Genomic DNA, 26,948 nt, shown 5'->3' with positions numbered 1-26,948 from the left:
CCCAGGGAACCAGGATAGAGGTCCCCGCTGCCCCTAAAATACTCAGATATTTGTTACAAACCCCCAAATCCAGTCTCCACGCTGGTCGCGCAAGACCCAGGCTGTATTTTCACAATTCTTTGTACTGACTCATGACACGGTGAGATGGAATCTGCACACATCTCTCTATCCTCACCTGTGGTGTCCTACTCCAGACAGCGCTGTCCCCTGGACAGCGGCTGCAGCCTTCTAACTGCTCTTTCTGCTTCTCTGATCCATGGCAACATGGGTGACTATCTTAAGACCCACACTCATCACGGGCTCCTCTGCTTCCCACTAGGTTTGGAATAAACATCGTCTCTTTCCCTTGGCCTACATGGCCCTGTGTGAGCCTGTCCCGCTCTCTGCTGTTCCAGCCTGACACTGGACACCAGGCTTATTCTGCTTCGGGGCCTTCGGACTTGTCATTCCCTCTCCCGCCAGGGTCTTCTCCCCACTCTGTGCATAACTGGCTCCTGCTCGTCTCCTCCCAAGACAGGCTTCCCCAACCACCTATCTGAAGCATGTCCTCTCCAGTTAAAGTTGGATGCTTGTTTTCTGTTTGTGTCCTTCATAACTCTTTACCACATGTCATCATCCCATTTGTTTACCTGTTTATTATCTATATCCCTCATTATGTCATTAATACATTAGCTCTCAGGCAGGATGGTATGGATGCCCACCACCATATGCTGAGAACCCAGCAGAAAGTGGGTACTCACTAAATGGATAGATGGATGGACAGACAGATCAGAGGGAAGGAGGAAAAAAGGTGGATGGGTAGAGTCTTAGGGTCCCTACTCTCATGGGCACCTTCATTACACATCTGAAAAACCTTGAATGGCCCCTCTTGCCCATCTCACCATCTTTATATGCTGCCACCAGCTGGTGGATCTGCTCGTTGGTCCGAGAGGCCAAGATCTCAATGAGGCACTTCTCATCGGTCCCAATGCCCTGGGAGAAGAGAAGGGGCATGTGAGTCAAGGGCTGAGATGGGAGGCCATCAGCCCTGAGTTGGGAACCTGGGGTGATCAGAGCTGGGAAACCCCCCAGCACTCAGGATCTTAGGCACTGATCCTGAGCTGTGGCCCTGAGAATCTAAAGATGGGTGTTCTAGTGCCACCTCTGCAGGCAGCTTGCTTCATGATGGCTCATTAAAAAACTTCATCTTCCTGGGCCTTACTTTTCTCATCTTTAAAATGGAAATGATACTAGTTGCTCTGCTGAACTCACAGAAAGTATGAGAAGGTGATAATCTCTAACACTGCTAAGTTTATTAGCTTATGAAAACAAGTTCATATAGCTCATCTGAGGCAAAGATCACAGCACTTTATAAATGTAAAGTACCGAGTACACTCAAGGGCCTTTAAGCTCTTCCTGCTTTGTAGGGAGAAACCCTCCACCTCCACTAGACTGGCCTGCCCCTCATATCCTGAACACACTTCCACAACTACTTCCCCTCCAGCCTGGAATGATCTGCCCATTCTGGTCAACCAAACCCTCTCCAGACTTCATGCCCAACTTGATCCCCTCATCTTCTGTGATGCCCTCTCAGCCACCCCAAGCCCAGGGCCTGTCCTCCTGATCTCCTTTATGATGCCCTTGGCCTTTGGGTGTTGGACACAATCTGTTTCCACATCCCCATGCCCTGCTTCCTCAGGTAAGCGACTGGGGTGGGGTGTGGGCCCAGGGCCCCCTTTCACAGGGTGGGCCTCACACCAACATCTATGCCACCTCCATCCATCTGGAGGGACCGTGGCGCCCTCTGGGGCAGGACTTGGGCTGCTGCCTCAAAGCAGGGTATATGTGTGGGGTGGGTGTAGGGCTCACCGAATTTCTGCTGTAGAACTGCAATCTCCCATGAACCACACCCCCAACCCTCATACACACACAGACCCTGCTTCTTACCGAGATGGCATCTTTAATTTCTTTGGCATCACCATAGGCAGGTGGCCTCATAAGACCCACAATCAGTCGTTCAAACTTCCCCGTCAACTCATACTTCAAGTCTGCAATGAGGTCCTGGTTGGGAGGTGTGGAGGGAGGAGGAGATGGAAGAAGACGGGGAGGAGCAGTTATAATGATAAGAATTACACTGAATGAGCAGTTACTCTGTACAGGCACTTGGCGAAGTAATCCAACTTAATCGTCACTCTGGGGTGATACATACTATCATCGGCCTTCAGAAACGGGCTGCCCAGGTAACCTGCCCAGAGGCACGCAGCTAGCAGACGGCAGGATTCCAGTCCGCAGCACGTGCCTCCTCCCTGCAGTGAACCATGTGTTAACTTGTTCACTGTGTCTCTCCCACTGTGAATCCACAGGTTGACACCCTAGGGTCTTATTTATCTGGGTAGCCCTAACCCCTAGCACAGTGCCCAGCAGGTGCTCTAGATGCAATTATGGTTAAATGATCCCTGCCTAACTGAGAGAAGAAAAAAGGAGGGCAGAAGTGCCAGCATAGAAGCTGAGCTGGAGTAAAATACTCAGGAAAGGCCCTGGGCCTTTGGATGAATCAGAGCATGCCTCCTCCGCCCCAGCCCTCTGGTTGTCATGGTTACCTTGCCATAGAGGGACTTGTAGTTCTGGCAGATCTCCTGCCTCTGCCTGTTGCTCCGGGAAGTAATCAACTCCAGGATGGCCTCCTTGTCACTGCCTAGAAGAGGGAAGGCAGCAGTCACCTTGCCCAACCTGCCTCCAGGAAGCCCAACAGAGGTGCTCCCTGCAGTCCTCGGTATCAGCCTTCTGCTCACAAGAGGCAGTGGCATCAGAGGGGGGCTCTGTGGGGACCTGATGAGCCCCCCTGAGAGAGATGCTAGCACATGAAGTATTTGAGTTCAGACAGCCCATGATCTAGTACCTCATCACACACACAAGGAAACTGGGGCCCAGAGAGGAGCATGGAGTCCCCCCATGGTCTCCCAATGAGCTTGGCTTAGAAAAACCCAGGCGTCTTAATGTCCAGGATAGGTTCTTTCAATGACAGGAAAAGTAAAGGAAAATAATAAGGTGCAAATTGAGGGGAGTGCTTACTCCCAAGACGAAAGGCAAAGTGATGCTATCAGGAGGCAGACCTACCATGATGTTTCAGCTACATAAGCAAGCAAGTGCCAGTTCTCAAACTGGGTGGCAGGTCTACTGGTAAAGCTTCTTCTAATCATTAGACCGTTTTATTGGCCTGGAATGTATGTGTGCTAAGTCGCTTAAGTCATATCCGACTCTTTGCGACCCTGTGGACTGTGGCCTGCCAGGCTCCTCTGTCCATGGGATTCTCCAGGCAAGAATACTGAAGTGGGTTGCCATGTCCTTCTCTAGGGGATCTTCCTGGGCCAGGGATTGAACCTGCATCTCTTATGTCTCCTGCATTGGCAGGCGGGTTCTTTACCACTAGCACCATGGGAAGAGTCCATTATAATAAAAAATAATAAAAAGAAGAGACAAGGAATGCCCTGGAAGTCCAGTGGTTAGGATTCTGCACTTCCACTGCAGGGGCCCAGATTCAATCACTGGTTGGGGAACTTAGATCCCGCATGCCATGTATCGTGGCCAAAAAAAAGAGAGACAAAAAAATGACTGAATAACCAAAAGAGGGGGACACCCTCAAGCCTAGGTGAACCCTGCTTCCTTTCCTGCGGGTCCCTTTCGCAGTGGCTGAGCACCCACCAAAGCCCTTCATGGCATTGTACAGAGTCTCGGCATCCTGGCTGGGGTCGAAGTTGGGGAAGTCACGAATGGAGCCCCGGTACTTGGCACCCTGTGGAAACAAGAGCAGAGAGTGAGCTGCTGACCTGGCCTGAACGAGGCTCCCAGCTCCAACCCCAGCTTACCTCCCAACCCTGGCCATGGGATAAAAGTCCCTGCTGCTCCTAAAATGCTCAGATATTTGTTACAAATCCCCAAACTCAGTCTCCATAATAGCCATGGCAAGAGCCGGGGTGTATTTTCACAGTCTTTAGACTAAACAAAGACGATGAGACAGAATCTGCCATGTGTCTCCATCTTCACCTGCACTGCTTCACCCCAGACCGCAACCGCTCACCTGGACAGTGGCTGAGCTCCCTACTCCTAAAGTGGAGCACCAGCTACAGAAAGCTACAGCAAGAGTAGGGAGGACTCTCCCCATACCTCCTGCCACCACCTGTCCCAAGGACGGTGCCTCTTCCCCTTGGCAGGAAGGCTCAGCCAAGCCCCCAGTTCTGCACCACTTTCCCAGAACCTGGGAGAGATAAGAACCAGACTGAAGTAGGGGGGTGGGAGTGGTTTCTGCAAAACAAACAAGAGCCCCTCATGTGTTTATGTCTCTCTGCGGTGTACAAAGCCCTTTCACCTTTATAAATGTGACCATTAGAGCATTTTGTAGAAGCACTTAAGATGATCTGTCACAGAAACAAAGAAACCGAGCCCCACAAAGGGAAGCCACTTGCTGGGGTCACACAGGACCCACATCTCTGTCCAGTGACCATTTGGTTCTCCAGCTCCAGAAACTTTGCAGCTGCCAGCTTCTGGGGGGAGAGGGGTGCCTTGGCCCAGAGTTACCCTCAGAATCTGCCCAGACGAGGTGCCGCTCCTCTGCACCCAGTAAGCTGAGCCGTGAGCTGGCATCTGAGGATAAGCTGGCTGGGTCGTTGGGGCAAATGTGGGGAGAGAATCTTAGATGTTAAACCTGAATGCACAAAGGGCTGTTCACAGAGAAGTCAGACGTGGGTCAGACACACAGCCCTGAGAACCACGGGGCCCGGATAGCAACCAAGAGCTGAGAGAGTGGAGGATGCCAGAGCCCAGGGCGCTAACCACACTGCGTGGTGATGGGCACTTAGCCTGTGCCAGGCGCGACATGAAGGGTTGAAGATTATGGGAGAAAGAAGACCCAAGACTGACTTTCATGAGCTTCCAACCCAGCGGAGGAGAGAGACTAGCCTACAAATTAGCATAGAGCTAGTAATAAATACTCCACTACAGAGGCAAAGGAATGCAGGAAAACAGTGGAGGGCAATTCAAGCTGGACGAGGGGACCAGGACGGGTGGGGTGGCTCACACAATCCTGCCTGAAAAAACAAGAAGTGCGTGGGAGCCAGTGAGCCTCCGGACCATCTCCTGTGTCTCCCGGTGCCCGCACTGCAGGGCCTGGCCAAGCGTTCAGGGGCCCTGTGGTTCACGTCTGCCATTGCTGGCTCCTCCGAGGTATGCATGCGTGGGCACAGGAGTGCTATTTAAAGTTCTGGCAGGACAGACAACAGAAAGGGACACGGCTCCCTTCCCGCCACCCGTGAATCCCCTGCAACCTAATCGCACTGCTGGGCAGAGAAGGAAAGAGTAACACAGGCCAACTACCCGGACCAGAAAAGAGACACTCGCTTTAGAAAGCTCCAAGAGAGTCTGTCTTGCCCACTTATGTCATCCCAGCACCTAGCTCAGGGCTTAGCACAACTAGGCACTCTCTACTGGCTTCTTAGGTAGACAGGTGTGCGGGCAGACATGTGACTGTGAATACACCCAGAGCAGATCAAAGACTTCCTGGAAGGGAAGTCTAAGCCGAGCAGAGCGCTAAAGGATGAGCAACAGCTGGCCCCAGGGGTGGGGGAGGGAAGGAAAGGCTCCACATAGGGAAGCAGCATGGCAGAGGTCCGGAGCTAAGAGCAGGCGAGAGCACTCACGGAGGCGGGCCCAGATTCTTCAGTGCTTATGCGGACGTCCAAAGCTGCCAAGATGGTGGGATTGTAAGTGGCCAGGAAGGAAGGAGAAGTGGCCAAGATGGCAGCGGAGCCCACAGGAGGAAGAGCAGAGGTCCTGGCAGCAAGCTGCCACCTTCCCTCTAGCCCCTGCCCCTCCTCACCCCCGGGTGGGGTTGAGGCGGTGTTTGGGGCAGAGGCTGCAGCTAAAAGACAAGGCTGTATGGAGCAGAGGAAGTCTAACTGCAGACACAAGGCCCGATCAAAAGGCTCCCTTAGCGGCGGGCTTGGCCTGCAGCATGGCAGTCTTTCTCCCTCTGTGGGTCTTTGCACAATGATAATACATAGCCTGCCAGCAGGATCACAGCCACTGGGAGAGGGGGACTCCAGGGACGCCAGCACTGGTCACATTTAGACATGCAGGAACAGTCCTTCAAATCGCCCAGGTTTCCCACCATCAGTCATTCTCACACCAACCTGGTGAATCTGCCATTTCCGAGCACCACCTGTGCGGCCAACACCGCTCCTTCACCTCACCCTGACTGCCTGCCGCTCCCCCAGCAGACAGTTTCCTGGCCCTGTACCCCACAAAGGGAGGGGAGAGAGGAGGAGAAAGGACTTTCCACCCTGAAATATTCAGCAGGCTCTGAGGCCAGCTGGTGAGCAGCTGGGACCCTGGGCTGCACGCAGGCTGCTCTCGAGGAGGCGTCCTGAGGCCTCTCGGGAGCTGAAGCGACGTGACTCAGAGAGATGGCTGCATGGCGGGGAGTCTGCCTGAGGGCCGCCTGGACTGGGCCTGCCCCAGGCCTCCCTCTGCAGCTCTGGAGTTGCAGACACCAGCCCCTTGCCCCGTCCTCAGACTGTTCTTATTGCCACCTTTATGTTCAAACCAGAACCCCTCTGCAAAACAGAGGCCAGGGGACTATGCTTCTGGGACTCTGTAACATCACCCTGTTTCTTCATGGGTTTGGGCCTCAAGGTCCACCCTTCTGGAAGGAAAGATGGGGGCATGGCACCAGGATCACAGCAGAAGTAACTGGGAGTGACCTGAACCAGAGAAAAGATGGAGTGGCTTGTTCTGTGCCTGTGTGTGCACATGTGCGAGCACGCATGTGTGTTGGGAAAGGGGCACGGTAGGAGCAGAGTTGGGGTGCTAAGAGTTAGGAGCACTGGACACAAACTACAGCTCAGCGGAGGGAAGATCATTCTCACTAGCACAGGAAGTTCCTGACTAATTTGACTTTGATTTTTCAAGAAGTGTTTCAGTAGAAACTGTTATTTCTAATTAGAGATCTTGACCTTTTCCTGGGTAGGGGCCTTTCCTGTGATTCTGAGCAGGGCAGCTCCCAGTTAGCCTCATAACCACAACAGTGAACAACTAACACACTGACAGCCATTCTACACCTACACGACCGTTCTGTTTTTCACTTTCAGTATTCAATACGTTACATGAGACATTCAACACTTGATTATGAAATAGCCTGTGTGTTAGATGATTTAGCCCAACAGCAGCCTTATGTAAGTGTTCTGAGCACAGTTAAGGTGGGCGAGGCTAAGCACTGATGTTCAGTGGGGTAGGTGAGTTAGATGCATTTTCAACTTATGACACTTTCAACTCACCATGGGTTTATTGGGAGGTAACCCCATTGCAAGTCAAGGAGGATCTGTCCTGTCTTCAGCTCCCTCCTCCCTCCTCCCTCCCCCAGCCCTCACACTCCAAGCATCCAAACTGCTTTTACTGCCCTGCACACACTACATTCTCTCCCCTCTGGTCCAGGATCCCCTCTACTCTCAGCCCCCTTGCTCTTCCCAAGTAGCTCTCTCCAGTTCCGAGTTCCTCAACCTGCGTGCCCCCAGAGCACCATCAGAGCACCAGCACCATGAATGAACACAGGGGGGCTTCAACTCATCCCACAGGACAAGGGACTCCTAGAGCTCTGCCCTCCTGGAATTCTTGCTTGCAGGATGTCTGTGGCTGCTGGTCCATAGTGACAACAAAGCACAGGTCAGCCAGGCAGACAGCAGGGTTTTGGAGCACTGGACCAAGAGTCCAAAAATGCATGTCCTAGGTCTTGGCCACTCGGCTCCCAGGGCCCGATCTGTCCACTAGGGTCATCTGGCATCCTGCAATCCAAGTATTTCTCTGGAAATAACTCTGGGATGATTTGGGAAGCAGGGAGCAGCAAGAATTAGGCCTTGGATCATAGTCTATAACCACCAGCACCCTCCCCGGGTCACAGAGGCCACTGGTGCAAAGTGTGCTGCTCAGGCTGACAGGGAGGCCGTGGCTAAGACTCTTTTGAGCACTGGTCTCACATCATATAACACACTGTGCTCTTCAAGAATTGTGAACAGATATCCTTAAGACATCTGTGCATTGGGTGGCAAGTCATGACGATGGGGACAATGTTTAGTTATCACTTAGGGGCTTCCCTGGTGGCTCAGATGGTAAAGCATCTGCCTGCAATGCAGAAGACCTGGGTTCAATCCCTGGGTCGGGAAGATCCCCTGGAGAAGGAAATGGCAACCCACTCCAGTACTCTTGCCGGGAAAATTCCATGGACAGAGGAGCCTGGTAGGCTACAGTCCATGGGTCACAGAGAGTCGGACACAACTGAGAGACTTCATTTTCACTTTCAATTAGCTCAATCACCTCATAATGGAAACTGGGGCCCCCAAGAAGGTAAAGAACTCACCCAAGATTGAGCAGCTCCTGTATTATGTCTGTGGCCAATCTATGATCAACGTGAAGGACTAAAGGGGTCAAGTCAGGGGTCTCTTTGTTTTTTATTCTTCCTTTTCAACCCCATCGTTACAGTGACCTTGTCTTTTTCTCTAAGGCCAGCCAAGAGGATCACTTTCAGGCAAACCCTGGCACAGAGCAATACCTTTGACCAGGGCAGGAACGTAATCTTGGCTACACACAGGAGTAACATCTCTGATACACCTCAAATTCTACAGCCCAGCAAAGCGCTCAGATGGCATGAAAGACTGGGGCCTCCCAAGCCAGGGAAACTTCATCCCAAATGCCAGTGACAGGGAACACTTTCACCTCCAGAGCAGAGAGCATCGTCTAATGTTTTTGCCCGTCCAGTATCCATCTCCCTGCCAGGGGGAACCACTCTTGGGCCATGCAGTTCAGGAAGGAGCAACTCCAGCACCCAGATCCAAGTTACCCAGGCCCAGCCAACGAAAACCACACCCCGGACTTCCCCTGGGATCATGTGGTATAAATTATGTTGTCTCCTGCATGTTGCCCAGGAAGCAGAAGGGAAGCCTAGAGCCTCTGGTAGCTAGTATGAGAAATCAAGGAAGAATCTGTCCAAGAATGAAGCCACCCAGATGAGACCCAGTTCATGGAGGCAGAATCCTGACAATATCAGGTGGGCCCCTGCATCCAGCCAGACCTGAAGCCCCGCGCTTCTCGGTCATGTGAGCCGATACACATACTCTGTGTTTAGGATGTTGTGTGTTCTCATTGGTCACTTGCATCCAATGAGCTGTGACTTGTAATAGGAGCAAACAAAGCCTGAGACCCTCTTCAGCTCCTTTAAAACTGATGGTACTGGGGGTCTGTATTGCAGGCCCAGTGACTCCAGGAAAAGCCCAGGCCCAGGGGAAGTACTACAGAAAGGGGAGACGCTCCTTACCTGTGCTGGTTTGGCCATGGTCTCAGGTTCTGCAGCAGAAAACACTGTGGAGAAAAAAGAAATGCCATGAGATGCCTCCGCACTTTGACTCCCTCTATTCTTTCCCCCAGATTTCCCCACCTTTCCTTCCTCCCAAGGGAGAATGTGCTCTGCCTGCTCTTCTTCAACTGCATCCAGCCCTTCAGGTTAAATCACACCCAAAGATGCAGCTCAGGGACAGGCACATTCTTGGGAGGATAATAGATGGACTCTTCAGGGTCCATCCTGGAACTGCGAGAATTTGGAAGAGGAAAAGAGGATATGAGCACTGACCAGAACAATTCCTCCAGGCCATGCTGGGCACTTTCGCAGATGCCATCTCACCGAACCCTTCAAGCAATCCTTTCTGGCACCAAATTCCCTTTTCTCATAGAGGAAACTGAGGATGGGGACGTTAAACAATTTGTCCAAGATCATACAGGTTAAAACTGAATCACTACATACAAATAGATAAACAACAAGGACCTACTATATAGTTAATATCTTGTGCTAACACATAATGGAAAAGAATTTGAAAAAGAATATATACATATGTAATGGAATCACTTTGCTATACAGCTGAAACTAACATAACATTGTAAATCAACTCTATACCAAAAAAACCAAAAAACTTGAATCCAACAAAGTTAGATCCCAGGGTCCATGCCATCTGCACTATGCATGCTCTCCTCCCAAGTCACCAATAACAGTCCAGAATACAGGGCTTAACAGGCTGCAGATGAGCAACTCAAGGGGCACTGGGTCACCTGCTGCGAATTCTGAGGGGCTCTGGTTTCTTTAGCTTCCACTCTGATTAGACACTGCTGTAGACGCGGAGTATACAGCAGTAAACAAGAGAGTTTCTAAAACCCGTGCTTTTCGGGAGCCCCCTCTATAATGGGGAAGAATACTAAATGCATATGATAAAAACTAATGAGAAAAGCTGAAACTTGGTCGGGAGAGAGGGACAAGGGGTGTGATCCCAGGTGGGGCGTTTGGAGGTATCATGAACCATGTTGCTATCTGAGGGCAGTGAGGTCAAGGAGCTCAGTGTGGCTAGTATGGTGGCAGGGAGTGGGGTGGGGGCACTGGTAGGATGTGGCATCAAGGGACCAGTGCTTGAGGCCACTGTAAAGACTTTGGGTTGTTCTCTGATGGGACAGATCATGGGTGAGGGTGGAGACTGAACAAACAGGACACACAATCTCATTGAAAAGGGTGTCAGGACACAGAATCTACAGTGGAGGAATAAGAAACAAACATATCTCACCCAAAAAGAAATGCAAAAAGGAATGTTAACTGCTTTGGAAAGGGGAAGAGAAGGGTGGAGGGGCTGGGCTATGAAGCCTCTCTTGGCAGATGGGCAGAGATGCGATCTTGGGATTAGAGAAGAAAGGACTAGTGCTTTCCATTTAATCAAGACTGTACAATTTGATCTTTTTAAATCAGGTCTAAGTATTACTTTTTAGAAATAACAAACTCTTATCAGACTTAAATTCAGTAAGACCCCCACAGGGAGCTGAACCAGAACAGAGGGTATAAACGAAGAAGATGCTTAACCTGCATGCTTTCCAGGTCTTTGCATACCATCACCCCCATCCTACACCCCCACACACTAAGGGGAAAGCAGCCCCTGATCTCAGCGCATAATCCTGCTCTCACTCTGGGGCCACTGGAGACCTGCAACAGAGTGGGAACACAGGTTTGGAGTCAGACAGACAAACCTGGACTCAAGTCCGTTTTGTCACTTACTCACTATGTGACCTTGGGCACATGGCTCATCTCTGAATTCAAATTTATCTTAAGTACAAAACTGGGGCTTTCCCCTTCCTGCCTGGGAGAGGTGGAGGATGAGACTCAACTTAGGTCAAGGCCAGGAAGAGATGTGTTCTCAGTAAGTGCTGGCCTTCAGTGTGCTGGGTGATACTCTAAGGACAGGACTCTGTCGTGTTTATCTATGTGTCCCTACTGCCTGAATTCAAGTCCCCCAAACCGCAGGCAGTCAGCAGACAGACCTGAGCGAAGAGCAGAGGGCAGCGATTTGCCTGTAACCGCAGAGCTCAGAGCGGAGCTTGAGGAAACCCTGCCGTTTCCCTGACAACCAGGGGCCCTGTGGTACAAACTTGAGCTCGCCTCAGGAAACGGCAACTCCCCCGGTGGGTAGGGAGCCCACATCTACCCGCGAGGTTCGACCAGGAGCCAGCTCTGGGTTTCCCCAGGCCAGGGGGATGGTGTGGGCAAAAGTGAGGGAGCAGCAAGGCCAGCACAGTAAAGGGATCGCAGGAGGGGCCGGAAGTCACCTGCATCTCCGGCTTCAAAGCATTTTCCTTTGGCCTTGTTGCTGGAAACTTTAGCAGCTGGCGGCAGCCCAGGCCCATCTGGATGGCTCAGAGGAGGGGCCTCCAAGTCTTTGGGAAAATGCTCTGGGTTTTTTTTTTTTTTGGTCTGGGTTTTGAGAGCAGTTTGTGTTTGCCTCTTGTGAGTGCCATGTCTTGTGTATACATAGAAAACAAACATCGTCCAGAACTGCATGTTCTGAGTGCAGTTCAAGGGAGCTGAACTTCGATAGCCCCTCCTTTGAGGGCTGGGGGAAGCTCTGGAGCTAATCACAGAGGCACCATCGAGGCTTTACGAGGGGCTCTGATCCCTTCCAGGGTGACCCAGACCACACTTCTCAAGTTGCCTGAATAAACGTTTTACATCCAGTGTTTCAGAATCCCACATGTAACAACCCACTGTTTCAAGTCCCTCACTTTCTAGACAAAGATAAACGCATGTCAGGCCCAGACAATGGCCAACATCTCCGCCTCCCACACTTAGGTCATCACAAGCCTCCACACAGCAATGAGCCCTCGCTGCAATAGGAAGAGGCCAAAGCAAAAGACCCAGGTTCGGTTCCCAGCCTGGCCCTCTGTTCAGACAAGCTCAGACAAGCCAGGTTGCCTCTCTCAACCTCAGTTTTTTCATCAGCAAAATGTGGATAATGTTACTCCATCTTTGGGAAAACCCAAAGAGGGTGTGAGAGACTTTTGCAGATACCAACCAGGGATTCTCACAGCAAAATCTCAGAACATCAGTCCTAGGAGAGTTCTCCCCCAAGGCCACAGGTTTCCTCTCTATCCCCTTCCTACCCCTAATATGCAAGTTTCATCATCTTGGTTGAAATAGCTTATCAAGACTGGCAGGTATGGCCACTCTACACTGGTGCCTCTCTCCTCCCAGAAACTGAATCTCTTCAGACATGGATTTCCATGAAGGTTCATCAGGACAGATCATTCCAGAAATCCATTCAAGGCAGAGTGGCCTTCTGGCCTTGTGCTGCTGTGACTATCTCCTGCCTTAGTCCTTCAGGCTGTCAGCAAACAGGACTGACTCCAGGAGGAGCACTCCGGGGTACAGAATACCAGGGCTGGCCCAACCACCAATGCCCAACTTTAGCATTGCAGAAACCAAGAACCAGACAGGTCTCGTCCAAGTCCTGCAAAGGCACGGGCTTGGAGGTCACACTCAGTCACAGCTTTACCCCCTAGCAATTTGTAATTTTCTAAGTTACCTAAACATGAATCTCAATTTCCACATCTACAAAATAAAGTCCCAAACATTTACAAAGGACACAGCGTGGCATTTTGTAATTAAGACTGCAGGCTTTGCAGTCACAGCCTAAATGCATTCTAACTGCTCATGGCCATGGGTGAATTGCATCTTTTCTCTCTTACTCAGTTTCTTCACCTCTAAAATGACAATCTCATAAGGTTTTCGTGAATATTCAATAAAGTAAGGCAAGTAAAATACTTAGCACGGTGAAGTGCAGAGTAAATGTTGAATTAGTGGTGCTAGCTTCTGTTAAAACAATCACTGTCATTAGAGCAGTGGTCTCCAAAGTGGGGTACCAGACACAATGATCCATTGGGGTGCAGGATGAGAGTACTACAACTTACAATTTTCTAAATTGATCTTGGGACTTCCCTGGTGGTCCAGTGGCTAAGAATCTGAGCTCCCAATGCAGGGGGCCCAGGTTTAATCCCTGGTCAGGGAACTAGATTCCATTTGCTACAACTGAGAGTTCATAAGATGCAACTAAAGATCCCGAATGCCTCATCTAAGACCTGGCACTACTAAACAGATAGAATAAAAATAATAAATTGATCTTGTCCTTTCATGTTCCATTTTTATGTCTGCTATACATATATAAAGTTAAAGATGCATATTAGGGGTTCAGGCTGACAGAAGTACACAATCAAGAATATGACTCAATGGAATGAAGCAAAAGAAGGAGAAGAGGAGAGAAGAAGCATCAGCATAAGAAAAAGCACTTCTGTCTTCAAAACGCAGCCTGCTGGCTTTGGAGGAATTGAGTGCACTACCTTTGGGAGCAGAGAGATGTTGAGTATTAGGGTATGAGATCAGGTGTAGAGGTTAAGGGCAATTTTATAAATAATCTGGAAAATCATGCAAAAAAAAAAAATCACCCAAACCTCTGTGCCCCAGGAGTGCCCAAGGGACTGCCCACTCATCTCCAAAGACCTCCTTCAATGTAGGCCCTCTGAGCTCGGCATTCAAGGCCCTTGACATCCTTCCTGATTTGCTTCCCTCCTCTTCTTCTTCACCCACCACCACACCCTCTTTCCCCCTAAACCATGAATCTCTTCCATTAGCACTTTCTAATCAGTCTTCTAGCATCAAAATCAGTGCTTTTTCAATTCTGACTTCATTAATAACCACCTGGGGAGTTTTTCAAACTTAGCAAAGCATAAGGCCACCTCCAGAGACTCAACAGGCCACAGATGAGGCCTGGGCTTTCGAAATTTTTGAAAACTCTCCCAAGTGACTCTAACTCTTCTAGGAAGCCAGGAGGGACTTCTCCCACCTTTGAACCACAGCGCGACTCTGAAACCATCTACTCGTGAGGTGCTTGGGTCAACCACTGTGGATTTATCATTACTCAATTAGATGGAGGCTGTTTGTCTTCAAGGTATTACAAGGGGAAAAAAAATCTATAAAAACACAATTCTTAAAGACATGCTAATTCTGTCTTAGCTGATAAAAAGTTGGGTGGATTTCCCTCCCTTTCCCCTCCCCCACCTCTGGTGGAAAAACCAGTTTGCCTCCATTTGTACATTCCTTTCAATATAAAAGTAACTACTTATTCTCTTCTGAGCTGGTTCTAACATCTGCCTGGTCCAGTCACTGATTATTGACTAGAACAAAATCTCTAGCACATGATCATTTTTATATCTGTGTGAGTGATATAAAGGTAGAATCACTTTATCTTTTTACCTTTTCCTGAAAATCATTGTGTATGTTTCCTTAACACACCCCCTACTACCAAGTGTGGTTTATAAGGATTGTTAAGTGAAAGATACTGAGTAATTTTCAAGCTTTCTTTAGTGACTCCTTTGAAAAAAATCATGGAATAAAAAGAAATCATCTTGTCAATCACTTTTCAAACTCATTATACAGTCAGGAGAGGAAATTACTTGAGGGGTTAAGCAACTTTCCCTGCTCATACAAAACATTAGTGATTAAGCAGGGCCTCATTTTTCAAAACCTGCAGGAGCTGGGGGTAGAAAAGATGATAGGACAGATGACTCTCCCACCTCAGTGAAGTTGACCAATTTTTGTGCAGTGAGCTGCATTTTTTTTTTTGATCCCATATACCACCAGTAACAAAAGAAAAAAAAAAAGATCATTCATTACGATAAACAAACATACTTTTTAAGCATGAGATTAAAAGCATATATAGTAAGAGGTCTAACAGCTTCTTCTGGCATCCCAGTAAATCATCTTCAGTGCTTCCCAGGGTATGTGCACCCCTCTTTGGAGGCCCCTGGGCTACAAAATCTAGATCCTCCCCTTTCTCCTTTCCTGATGGCTCCTCCCCATCACAGTCTGCATGAAGACACCAAAGGCCAGCCCCTCCCCCTGCCAGGACCTGCCTTAATGAAGCCAGAGTAAATGCCTTTCCTGGCCCTGCGCCCGGGCACACCCCCTAGCTCACAGCACTCGGATTTCTTAGACAGCAGTGTCTTCCCCTCTTCTGACCCAGAACCATTGATCCTCAGGCAGGATAAGGCCCCAGGAGACAATCTGGGATGCCCCAGGTTTGGAGTTGGACTGGCCTGGGTTTGAATCCCAGTTCAGGCCACTTTTGTGAGCAAAAGCACAGTGTCTCCCGGCACACAGGCAGGAGCCAGGCTGCCCGAGACTGGAGCCGGATCTGCTGTTTAGGAGCTGAGTGGCCTTGGGCACATACTTCATATGTAAAATAGGGGATAAAATAGTGCCTACCTCAGAGGAGCTGTGGTGAGCATGAAAAAAATTAAGACATATCTAGTGCTTAGAAGGGGGCTTCCCAGGCGGCTCAGAGGTAAAGAATCCAGTGCTAATGCAGGAGACAGACACGGGTTTGACCCCTGGATCGGGAAGTCCCCTGGAGAAGGGAATGGCTACCCACTGCAGTATTCCTGCCTGGGAAACCCAATGGACAGAGGAGCCTGGTGGGCTACAGTCTATAGGGTCACAAAAGAGTCGGACACAACTTAGTGACTAAAGAACAAGAGTGCTTAGAAGACGTCCTGGAGCACAGGACACCCTATGTAAATGTTAGTTAGTGTTCTTTCTACCCTAAACATCTGATAACTGAGTTTCCACATTTGCAGAAAGGGCATGGTAACAGCATCCAACATATCAAGGGTTCAGCCAAGACCTGGTAAGTTAGAAGGTTCAATAAATAATAGAAGTTACTATTTTATTATTATTTACAAAGACACCCGTTTTGGAGATGTCGAACCCGAGGCTCAGGTCATCTGCTTCCTCAAGCACCACACCCTTCTGAGATTCTAGCAGTAGCACCTGCTTCTCTGAGCAGGGTGCTCTCAAAACACTTTCACATCTGCCATTTTATAACTGGAGAAGGAAATGGCAACCCACTCCAGTGTTCTTGCCTGGAGAATCCCAGGGACAGAGGAGCCTGGTGGGCTGCCGTCTATGGGGTCACAGAGTCGGACATGACTGAAGCGACTTAGCAGCAGCAGCAGCCATCTTATAATCTCGTGAGGGTGAATATCAACCTCATCCTCATTTTACAGACGGGGGATCTGAGGCTCAGAGAACCTAAGGACAGGCAGTCCTTCTTAGCTAGTCTCTGGGGAGAGCTTCTCAACCCCAGAAGGAAAGGGAGTGTGGCTGGATTCCAAACCCACACATTTTAAAGGATGAATAAAGGCACCCTGACCCAAGACTTCCTCCCCTCTTTTGAGATGGAGCTAGAGCAACAGACAAGTTGAGAATCAGGGTCGAGACCACACCCTGTGCTTTGTCCCCACCCAGGAAGTATCTTGGAGGGGTTGGGTGGGGTGAGGTTGGGGACACGACTGGGCCTCCATGGAAAATTCTAGAATGGTGCATCAAGAGCCAGCAGCCCCAAACCATTTGACCAGCTGGGTCCCCTGGGCACAGCCCTTATCCCTCTAAAGAGCAGGGCACTAAGGCCCAGAGGGGTAGTAGCGCGCCTGGGCCCGGCTGGCTAGTGCAAGGCAGAGGCTGGGGCTGGGTGTGGCCGGAGCTCCTCTGGGTGCTGCAGTGCAGATGTTCCAGATGCTGGCGGGTACCCAACACCGCAGAGCTCCCCGACCCCGTCTCAGGAATGAGCCCAACAGGCCAGCTCCCTGGCTTCTCAGGGGCAGCCCCCTCCTCTGCACACTCCAAGACAGAGTCTGCTTCAGTAACAGCTGTGGCCCTTACCCAGAAACCACAAATATTTTCTGTATCCCAGCAGCCTGGGCCTCAGGAACAAAGAGTGGAAGGCAAAGAAAGATGGATGAGTGACTGTCACAGCTGCCCAGGGGGATGGGTGCCCCTGCCCCACCCTATTCCCCGCAATCCTAAGTCTCAGAACAGTTGACTCCTGGACCACCAGCACAGCGAGAGGCAGTCAGTCAGTTCAGCAGACTTTCCTACAGAAGGGTAACTAAGGCACAGAGCAGGAAGGGGTTTGCCCAAGGACCCCGGCACCTGGAACTGTGACCCAACTTTTCACTGACCCCCAGGCCAGTGCCCTCAGCGTTGGTGCAGAGCTTGCCAACCGAAACTAGGCGGCCATTCACCTTCAAAGTGGGGGCTGAGCAGATCACGACGACAGGTTGGGTCAGTAGGGCCGGCAATTTAAGGTGTGCTTTGGGGGGGGGGGGGCGGAGAGGAAAGGGCAGACCAGGGAAACCAGAGCTCTTTTACAAACTCCCAGGCCTTTGTCCAAATTTGGAATTGTCGGTGAAGACCCACCAAGGTTGAGAGGAAAGGAAGGGGAGGGAGGAAGCAAAGGACCACCCCGCCTCTTCCCCTTCCAAGGCCGGGCTGGGTAGGCCAGGCTTCCCAAGCCTGTAATCCAGACTTCCCAAATCTTTCATCATTCTCTGCAGCTGACAAATAAATCAATTTTCACAGCTATTGCTTCCTCTGAGAGGGGCTGGGCTTATCAGTTCTGGACTTGGAGAAGGAAACTGAGGCTCAGAAAGGGAACGCTAGGGATTCAAGGTCACATTGCATGCTGCTGGTGGAGCCCTGATTGGACTCAGGGAATATCACACCCATGCTAGCATCTGAGGTGTCATCTGAGGCCCCCAAGCTTTGGAAAGGCCGACCCTGGACTGAGGGGATCAGGAGGAAGGGTGGGGCCTCCATACCATCACAAGGCCCCTGGAGCACAGCTGGGAGTCTCCTTTAGAAGAGAGGAGTGGTCCCTAGAGGGCGGGAGGGTCCATGGGGTTGTGGACAGCCGGCCCCACGTCGGTCAGCACACAAAGGGCCCTCCCTCGGGGACACACACAAGCCATTTCAGGTGCAACCCCAGGGTCTGATTCTTTTTGCCCAGTCTTCGGTTCCAGCCACACCCTTCCCTGCGGGCCCTTAAACCCCATCCAGGTGAATCCAATCCGGGGCCTTCAAAGTCTCTCAAGCCCCGCACCGCAGGGATCCCAGGGGCCCTCCGCCCCTCCTCCACACCCTCTGCAGAGCAGCACCCCCTATCCCCTCCCTCCTCCTCTCCTTTTCTCCTCTCCAAACCGCAGCCCGCGCGCCCTCCGCCTCCGCACCTGCGGCCGTGGATTTGCTCCGCTGCGCTGCCCGCGACCCTCTCGGGTTACCGCGCCCTCGAGTTCCCGGTCCCCGCGCCCCTCCCGGAGCCGGCGGCAGGCGTGGGTCAGCGATGACTGGGCGTTTACGGGTCTCCCTTCAGGTCCCTACAACGCCCCCCCACCCCGAGTCGGGTGGCGGGCTCCCCTGGAGCGATCCCGTCTCCAGCCTCAACCTACTCACCGCGCGGCGGAAGCCTCCCGTAGCGGACGGACAGAGGGGCAGACCGACACGCGGACGCGGAGCTCGCTGGGTCAGAGCCCGTTAGCAGAGCTAGCAGCCGCAGCGCAGGGGCGGGCCAGGAGGACAGTCTTCGGCTCCCGGGCCGGACACGTGGCGCGCGGGGGCCAATCGGGCTCGCCCCGCCTCCCCCACCCCCACCCTTCCCCCATCCCCAAACTCTTTCTCTCCTGGAATCTTAGAATGTCACCACCCGGGAGGGGCCTCTCCGGGAGAACCTCCGTCCCAGCTCAGTCCCCGGACCCGCGCGACCTGGAGGGGAGGCGGACTTGGCCAAGGTCACTCGGCCATTCAGGGCCAAAAGTCAGAGCTCCTGACTCCAGTTCTGTACACTTTCCCCCAAATTCCTACTGCTCGCGCTAGCTTTGTTGAGAAATAGGACCTTGAAGTTTAACAAAGTTAAAGCCAAGCATTTAATCTGCCTGCTCAGATTCTATCCCTCAGCAGCCCCATCAGGTCTGTGACATGACTTAGCCACTTTCCAGAGAGCCCAGAGAAACCCAGTTTTTAAACGAAGGTCACACAGCTAGTAAGTTGTGGAGCGGGGATTCCAACCTGGGCCAGGTGGTTCCGGAGGGGCGCTTGCTCCAGCTTTGCTCTGGGGAGCGCACAGTCCCACGGAAAGGGAGACAGACCAGCAGTTATAATTCGGGGCTGCGAGGGGAAACCATAGAATAATTAGAAAGGGATAAACTTTGGGAATCCAGAGGAACTGAGAATGACTGTCCCCCAGGGGATTTGTAAAGACTTCCTACAGGAGGTGATGCTGCAGTAAAATCAGAAGTACTTCCCACCCTCCACTCACCCCTTGGAAATTCTGCTTTGATGGAAAGATGGCAACCCTGGGCTGCTGAGTCTTCATAGGCAAGACTCTTAGATGCTCTGATTTTCAATTTGCTCAACCAAAAGATAGGGATCATCAAAACTTCTTCCAAATGTTGTCTTCAATCTGTCACTTGTTTAGAGAACTCTAAGCCTCTAGCAAGGAGTATGTTCATCTATTGATTCCCCCAACATTTATTGAGCACCTGCTTCATGCTGGGCACTGAGCTGGGAGACCAGTGTGCAAATAGTAAATGAAGCCCAGACCTGCCCTCAGGAGCTTCTACTCTTATGGAAGACAGATAGTTAGGTCTTCGTTAAAATAAAGATTATATAGTTATAATCTGGCAACAATAAAAGATGCTTTAATGGCAGATGGATCCTGCCTAACCTACATCTTTGAATGAGAGTGGTGTTAAATTGTGACCAAAAGATGAATGGAATCTAGTAGGAGACTAAGAAGAAATTAAAATAATTAATGGTTTAAATAAGTAAATTAATTACATGATTAACTTAAGATGACATCTGCTGTTAGCAGAAGTGTTACCGGACACGGGTTCCTGAAGAATAACTCAAAGGTATTGCTACATATATTCATTCAGGAGGACCAGGACCCTGCTTCAAGACTGCACTATTTTCTCTGCACTGCTCCTCCTTTGTTTCCACATCCCCTCCCTTCCCTGATTAGCAACTGTTTGAACTTACTTACCGGCTTGGAACTCACGGGAGGTCATGGGGCTAAAGCCTGTTTTTCTGCGAACAAGAAATGGGGATGCAGAAAGGATTTATATGTGGGAGCCCCACAGGGTCCTGCTTGGCTTCAGAAGCAACACCTACTGAGATAGACTGTGATGAGGCTGGCCCAAGCAAGGATGGAGGTGAGGTCTCCTCAAGCATCATAACAGTGTCTGCTATTTATTGAGAATTTTGTATGAGCCAGGCACCATTATAAATGCTTTACTTGCAATGCCACATTGAATCCTCACAATTCATTAGTAAATATTTATTCAGCACCTCCTCTGTACCAGGCACTATTTTAGAAACTTTATCAGCAAACACAATGATCTCTGCCCTCATGGAATCTGCATTCCAGCAGAGGGAAGATAGATACACAGTAAGTAAACATGACAGTATGCTAGAAGGTGATAAGTGCTTTGGACAAAAAGAAGAAAAAGCAGATGATGTGTCCCAGGCTGATGGGAGAAGTTGCAATGTTACATAGGCTTTTCAGCAGAGAAAACAGCTGGAACAAATGCTCCAGGGCTGGAGCAAGCCTGGAATGTTGAAGGAACAGCAAGGAGGCCAGTGGAGTTGAGTGAGCCAGAGGGAGGGAGGGGGCGGGAAGGTAGGGACAGGGATGGGCAGGGAGATAAGAAGATATAGCTTCTGATGTCAATAAAAGCAGAAACAGAGATTTTCCAGCTCAAGAAGAGAGAGTGAATTTGCCCTTCATTTGCCTTTTGTTCCATTAGGTCCCTCAATGGATTGGATGATTTCTACCCTATTGGTGAGGGCAAGCCTCTGCACTCAGTCTACTGAATCAAACACTTATCTCTTAGCTTACCAAATATTAACCCCCAAATAATGTTTTACTTAGCTCTCTGGGCAGCCCTCTTGTGAAAGGAAAATCCAAATGGACTTGGTATTTGTTAGAGCTCTCTAAATACGGAGACTGGATGCCATTGAGGAAGTGTGACTTATGCTTGTCTTAGCCTAGATGGAATCTGATGGAATTTGTTGTTGTCCAGAACATCTGTTTTCATCCAGAGGCTAACACTCAGGTACTCATCAAAGCCTTACCCTAAAAGAACTTGAAACAGCCATCCCTTAAGGACATATACTTACTTTCTTACATTAGAGTCCAGCCTCATGGCTTTTTAATACAAGTGCAGTTTTCCTTTAATTTTTTTTTTTTCCTTTTTTTGCCACACTGCACAGCTTGGAGGATCTTAGTTCCCTAACCAGGGATTGATTTTGGCAGTGAAAGCACACAGTCCTAACCATTGGACTACCAGGGAATTCCCAGCTTCACGGCTTTTGCCTATAATAATAAACCCTTGACTCTTTCTCTTCTTTGGAACACTATTTCAGTTTTACTGGAATCTGTGTCTCCCAAATCGCAATTCTTAAGACCAAATAAACTTTTTTCTTATTTGCAGCCTTCTGCACTTCTTTCTTTGACCTGGTCCGACAAATGGGATACAGAGTGACCTGCCTCTTCCCTCACTCCAGCATCATCATGGATTGGAATAAAGCACCTACCAGAGTCCACTGTGCTCTGCTGTTTTCTTAGATGATCCTGGCTTGTGGTGCTAAGTCCTGTACCTGAACCTCCCACCTTAGAAGAAGTTCTGTCCTATTTGAGTGTCCTCTGTGCCAGTTTTCAGGACTTTGTTTCCCATTTTGGTGTGGTGAGTAATCACTCTTGGAAAAATGAAAATTTTATTGGGAATACATGTAAATCCATGGCTGATTCATATCAATGTATGACAAAACCCACGGGGAAAAAAAAAATAATAAAAATAAAAAAAAAAAAGAAAAATGAAAATTTTCCTCTCTAAAGGTAAGGCTCCAGTATTCTTGCATAGAGAATCCCATGGACAGAGGAGCCTGGTGGGCTACAGTCCGTGGGGTCGCAAGAGTCGGACACGACTTAGCGACTAAACCACCACCACCAAAGGTAAGTCTGTAGAGCAGCCCCCGGAACTCCTGTGTAAAAACTATGTGCTCCAGTCCTGCAAGCGTTTATCTTGCTGGACTGTAATTACCTGGGATGATTTACAATTAAATTGACCAACTTGGGGCTTTGGGGAAATTCCCAAATTAGTTTATCTACATAGTTAATTAGAAAAAGGATGTAAGACAACAAATAACAGGAAGCCTGTTTCAATTGGTATTGGGAGCCTCCAAATATAATGAACCCACAACCGCTTCCCTGGGAGAAACACAATTATTTCAGAGCATTTCCACATTGGAAAAATCCTCTGAGGCTCCTGAGAGTGCTCTCTCTAGCTTCCTCTGCTCCTTCCTGTTCCTCTGAATGTCCACCCAATGTTCTCCTACCTGCTATCCATCTATCTCTGAACTTCCTTTCTGTAACGCTGAGATTTATCCCCTGCAGAAGATTATCCATACTGCCCTTTCTGTTATGACAACCCCCTTTAAAACCAGATATTATGCAGCCGGATGTGTAGATCAACCTGCAATATCATTTAAGTTACATCTTAACAAATTTTTGCACAATTGTAAATGCAGCTCTAGAGGCAGTTCAAATTCTACCCATTCCTTTTCATGGATCCCAAAACCATCCCTATTTATCTCAAAAGGCTTATAACCTCTCTGGGAACTCTTACCTAAGCCATCTCCAATTCCCAAGACTGGAGAAGAAAAAATTTTAAAAAGGAAAAGAGGTATTTTAAAACTCAAATTACCTAAAAGACTCTGTTCAAATTACCTCCTTAAAATTGCTTGTCAAAGGCATATATACCTATGACTGATTCATGTTGAGGTTTGACAGAAAGCAACAAAATTCTGTAAAGCAATTATCCTTCAATTAAAAAAAAATAAATTAAAAAAAATTGTTTGTCAAGGGCAAATACAGGTCTTAAAGATATTCTCCACAAATAATGAAAGACTTTTATTTAGTCATCTAAGTGACTAGACAATTTATTCCAACTGTTATTTATAAACTAGTGAGGGTTTTTTTCTTTTTGTCTTTTTATTGACATAATAGTTGATTTACCATTAGTTTCAAGTATATAGCAAATTTTCAGATTCTTTTCCTTTATAGGTTATTACAAGTTATTGAATATAGTCACTGTGCTATACAGTAGGTTCTTGTTGCTTATTTGTACCCATCTACCTGCCTATCATTTGACTGCTAAATGTGTGGGATCTTAGATCCCTGACCAAGGATCGAAAGTCTTAACCACTAGATTGCCAGGGAAGTCCCACTTATCAATTTTGTATATAGTAGTGTATGTATGTTAATCTACAGCTCCTAATTTATCTCCCCCCTCTTCCCTTTGGTAACAATAAGATTATTTTCTATGTTTGTGAGTCTGTTTCTGTTTTGTATATAAGTTCATTTGTATCTTTTTTTTTAGATTCTGCAAATAAGCAATATCATATATTTGTCTTCCTCTGTCTGACTTACTTCACTTGGTATAATAATTTCTATAAACTAGTGAGTTTTGTATTATACCTGATTAAGGACTAAAGTTTTAAAATGAAAACTGTGAGATCTTTGTGTCTATTTGTATAGATATGGTATTTTTTTCTATGTTCAGATGGTGTTGCTACAACTAATTTGTAAAAGAGCTCTATTTAATTGGCTTAAAACAAAAAAGCACTATGTAAATTGAGTATATTCCCCAAAATATAATAGAAACTAAGCCAAATGTTTTTCAGGTTCACATGATCTAGGATTAATCCACAGTAAATAAAGCCAATTTGTTTATTGGCTTATTCCTATTGGTCTGCTCTTGATAATAAGTGACTGTAAAAGGTAGAGCTTGTTTTTCCAAAATTACACCTTATTTTCTACATTGTCTTTATCACGTCTTTAGTCCTCTGGATATTAAAAAAGCTAAATTTTGCTCAGAATTACATAACCTTCTGTTTGCCTATGAAGTCGTTGTTATTAATATTTAAATGGATAACTAAGTGTATTTTCGCAGTGACCTATGATCCTGTTTGACCAAGTGTTTTGAAAACTTTTGATATTTTTGACAAACTTTCAAAAATGAAATTCTCAACAAAGTCTTTTTGACTTAGAACTAACTCTGAGATTTGAAATATTTCATAGGGTCTCTCAAATGTACCAAAAATTTGTCTTCTCTCCTTGTAAAAAGGGAGATGTTAAACTAATTAGGCTTATTTGATGTGTTACAGTACATGGGAGGCCCTGTTTCCCGTGCTGTGAAGAGCAGACTTGATGGATTGTTGTGGGTGCAGACTTGATTGGAATGGGCTGAGGATTAGAAACATCAGCTACTTATTCCAGGAGCTTTGCTCTAAAGGCCAGCAAAGATACGTGGCAGTTTCTGGCAGGAGGATGGGGTCAAGAGGAGGGTTTTGGTTCTTTTTTTTAATGATTGGAAGCATCACAGCATATTCACGTGCTGATGCGAATGATCAGATAAAGAGGGACAGCACAGATGATGGACAAAGAGTGGGAACTAGGGGACTTCCATAGTGGTTCAGTAGTTAAGACTTCAAGCCCCCAGTGCAGGGGGCCTGGGTTTGATCCCTGGTCAGGGAATTAGAGCCCACATGCTGCAGCTATGATTTTGCATGCTGCAACTAAAGTTCCCACATGCAACAACTAAGACCTTTATTTACTTGGTGCAGTCGAATTAATAGTTTTTTAAAAAGAGTGGAATCGAGTGTACAAGTGTAGGGATTTACAGTAAGGTTAACTGAAGTTCAGAGAAATTATGGCCTTTGCCCAAAGTCAGCCCAAGGAACCAAGGGCAGGAGGGAAAGCCAGATCCCCTTAACTGCAGAGCCCAGGGCCTTATTCGCGGAGCTACAGAAAAAAGTCTAATATATCACTCAGTCTTTTTGAGCTGATCATCTCATTTCTGGGAATTAATCCTAAGAAATTTTAGTCCAAAGAAAATAGTTTGAAATACAGAGAAAGCTTTTTTAGGCCTAACAGTGTATTTCTTAATTGCAAAAAATGAAACAGCCTAAACATCCGGGGACTGTGGAATAGCATATGTCACACAGCCTCACTGGCTGGTGGAGACAAAGCCTGAAAGGAGACAGACAAAGGATGTCTGTGTTAGGAAGAGAGGGCAGGCTAAGATGACTTCATCTCTTTGGCACTGCCCCAAGCCCCCTCCTCCACGGAGTGGCCCTTCCCAAAGAGTTAAGAGACGGTGTGGTGCTGTGACACGGGTCAGAACAAGGGACTGGGATTCCAGACTTTCTCACTTCCCTTCGCTGGACTGTGGTTTCTCTGATTTAAGATGAGAGAAGTTCAGGATCTGATTGGTGATGCTAGGGGTAAAGAACCAGCCTGCCAATGCAGGAGAGGTAAGAGATGCAGGTTCAGTCCCTGGGTGGTGAAGACCCCCTGTAGGAGGGCGTGGCCACCCACTCCAGACTCCGACTGAAGGAACACAGACAGGCAGGCACGCCCCCTGGGGAAGCTGGAGACGGTCAGATACTGCCACCTACTGGCAGTTCCTAGTTCTGCCGGCCTCCGTCCAGAGATGGGTCTCAATTTATTTTTAAAAAACATTTTTGGCCGTACTACATAGCTTGTGGAGTCCTAGTTCCCGGACCAGGGATTTGACTTGGGCTCTCAGCAGCGGAAGTGTGAGTCCTAATACTAGGTCACCAGGGAATTTCTGGGTCTATTTTATTTTATTATTTTGTATTTATATTTTTAGGTCACACTGCACTGCATGTGGGATCTTAGTTTCCTGGCCAGGGATTAAACCCAAGCCCCCTGCATTGGAAGCACAGAGTCTTAACCATTGGACCAACAGGGAAGTCCCCTCAGGTCTCACTTTAAATTCATTTGAGAAAGGCGCCCCAGACTGATCACATGGCCACCAGGAAGAACCTTTTCCTCCACCAGTTCTCTAAGGCCTGTTTCAGTGCCTGACATTTCTCCATAACACTTGAGGGTCACTTCTGTCCAAGGAAGAGCACATAAAGAGTTTCACTTGGCACAAAGCAGATTGTTTTCTGCTCTGGGGTCTTACGAGGACACCTAGTTTTGGCCAGGCAGGTCACTTAGAGGATAAAGAGATGGGGAATCAGTGTACTAAAGGAAGACAGGCTTAAAAATCACAGACCCACTTTTCTCATTGTTTTGTTTCTCATTATAAAAATAATGGGTGTTCATTATAGATAATCAAAAGATGAAAAAAAATTAAAGTCATGATTTTACAATCCAAAGATAGCCTACATCATCGCATAATTATTTATCATGACAACAACAGCAATAATAGCAACGTTTATGGGAACTTACCTGCCACGGGAGAAGGGAATGGAAAACCACGTCAGTATTCTTGCCTTGAGAACCCCATAAACAGTGAAAAGGCAAAAAGATAGGACACTGAAAGATGAACTCCCCAGGTCAGTAGGTGCCCAGTATGCTACTGGAGATCTGTGGAGAAATAACTCCAGAAAGAATGAAGAGACGGAGCCAAAGCAAAAACAACACCCAGTTATCAATGTGACTACTGATGGAAGCAAGGTCCAATGCTGTAAAGAGCAATATTGCATAGGAACCTGGAATGTTCGGTCCATGAATCAAGGCAAATTGGAAGTGGTCAAACAGGAAATGGTAAGAGTGAACATCGACATTTTAGGAATCAGCGAGCTAAAATGGACTGGAATGGGTGAATTTAACTCAGATGACCATTATATCTACTACTGTGGG

General features: G+C 48.3%; 1 protein-coding gene across 3 annotated transcripts in view; it reads right to left on the bottom strand.

Moving 5' to 3' along the window:
• The window catches only part of ANXA6 (annexin A6), a 47,611-nt gene extending 28,799 nt beyond the window's left edge, over positions 1 to 18,812 (bottom strand). The window contains exons 1-6 of one of the 3 annotated variants that reach the window (XM_043464926.1): positions 18,668 to 18,812; positions 9,338 to 9,381; positions 3,682 to 3,772; positions 2,580 to 2,674; positions 1,927 to 2,040; positions 882 to 972 (exon numbers count right to left, since the gene is read on the bottom strand). In XM_043464926.1, the coding sequence (XP_043320861.1) occupies positions 882 to 972; positions 1,927 to 2,040; positions 2,580 to 2,674; positions 3,682 to 3,772; positions 9,338 to 9,355 (409 nt within the window). In that variant the 5' untranslated portion in view covers positions 9,356 to 9,381; positions 18,668 to 18,812. Of the gene's footprint in view, positions 1 to 881; positions 973 to 1,926; positions 2,041 to 2,579; positions 2,675 to 3,681; positions 3,773 to 9,337; positions 9,382 to 18,444; positions 18,625 to 18,667 lie in introns of those variants that run through there. The other 2 variants (XM_043464924.1, XM_043464925.1) reach the window with 2 other exon arrangements.
• Positions 18,813 to 26,948: the final 8,136 nt, after the last annotated feature.

This window comes from Cervus canadensis, chromosome 4 (assembly GCF_019320065.1).
Source record: "Cervus canadensis isolate Bull #8, Minnesota chromosome 4, ASM1932006v1, whole genome shotgun sequence".
Classification (NCBI taxonomy): Eukaryota; Metazoa; Chordata; class Mammalia; order Artiodactyla; family Cervidae; genus Cervus; species Cervus canadensis.
Note: the sequence above shows the minus strand (reverse complement) of the source record. Positions and strands in the feature narration are given on the sequence as shown.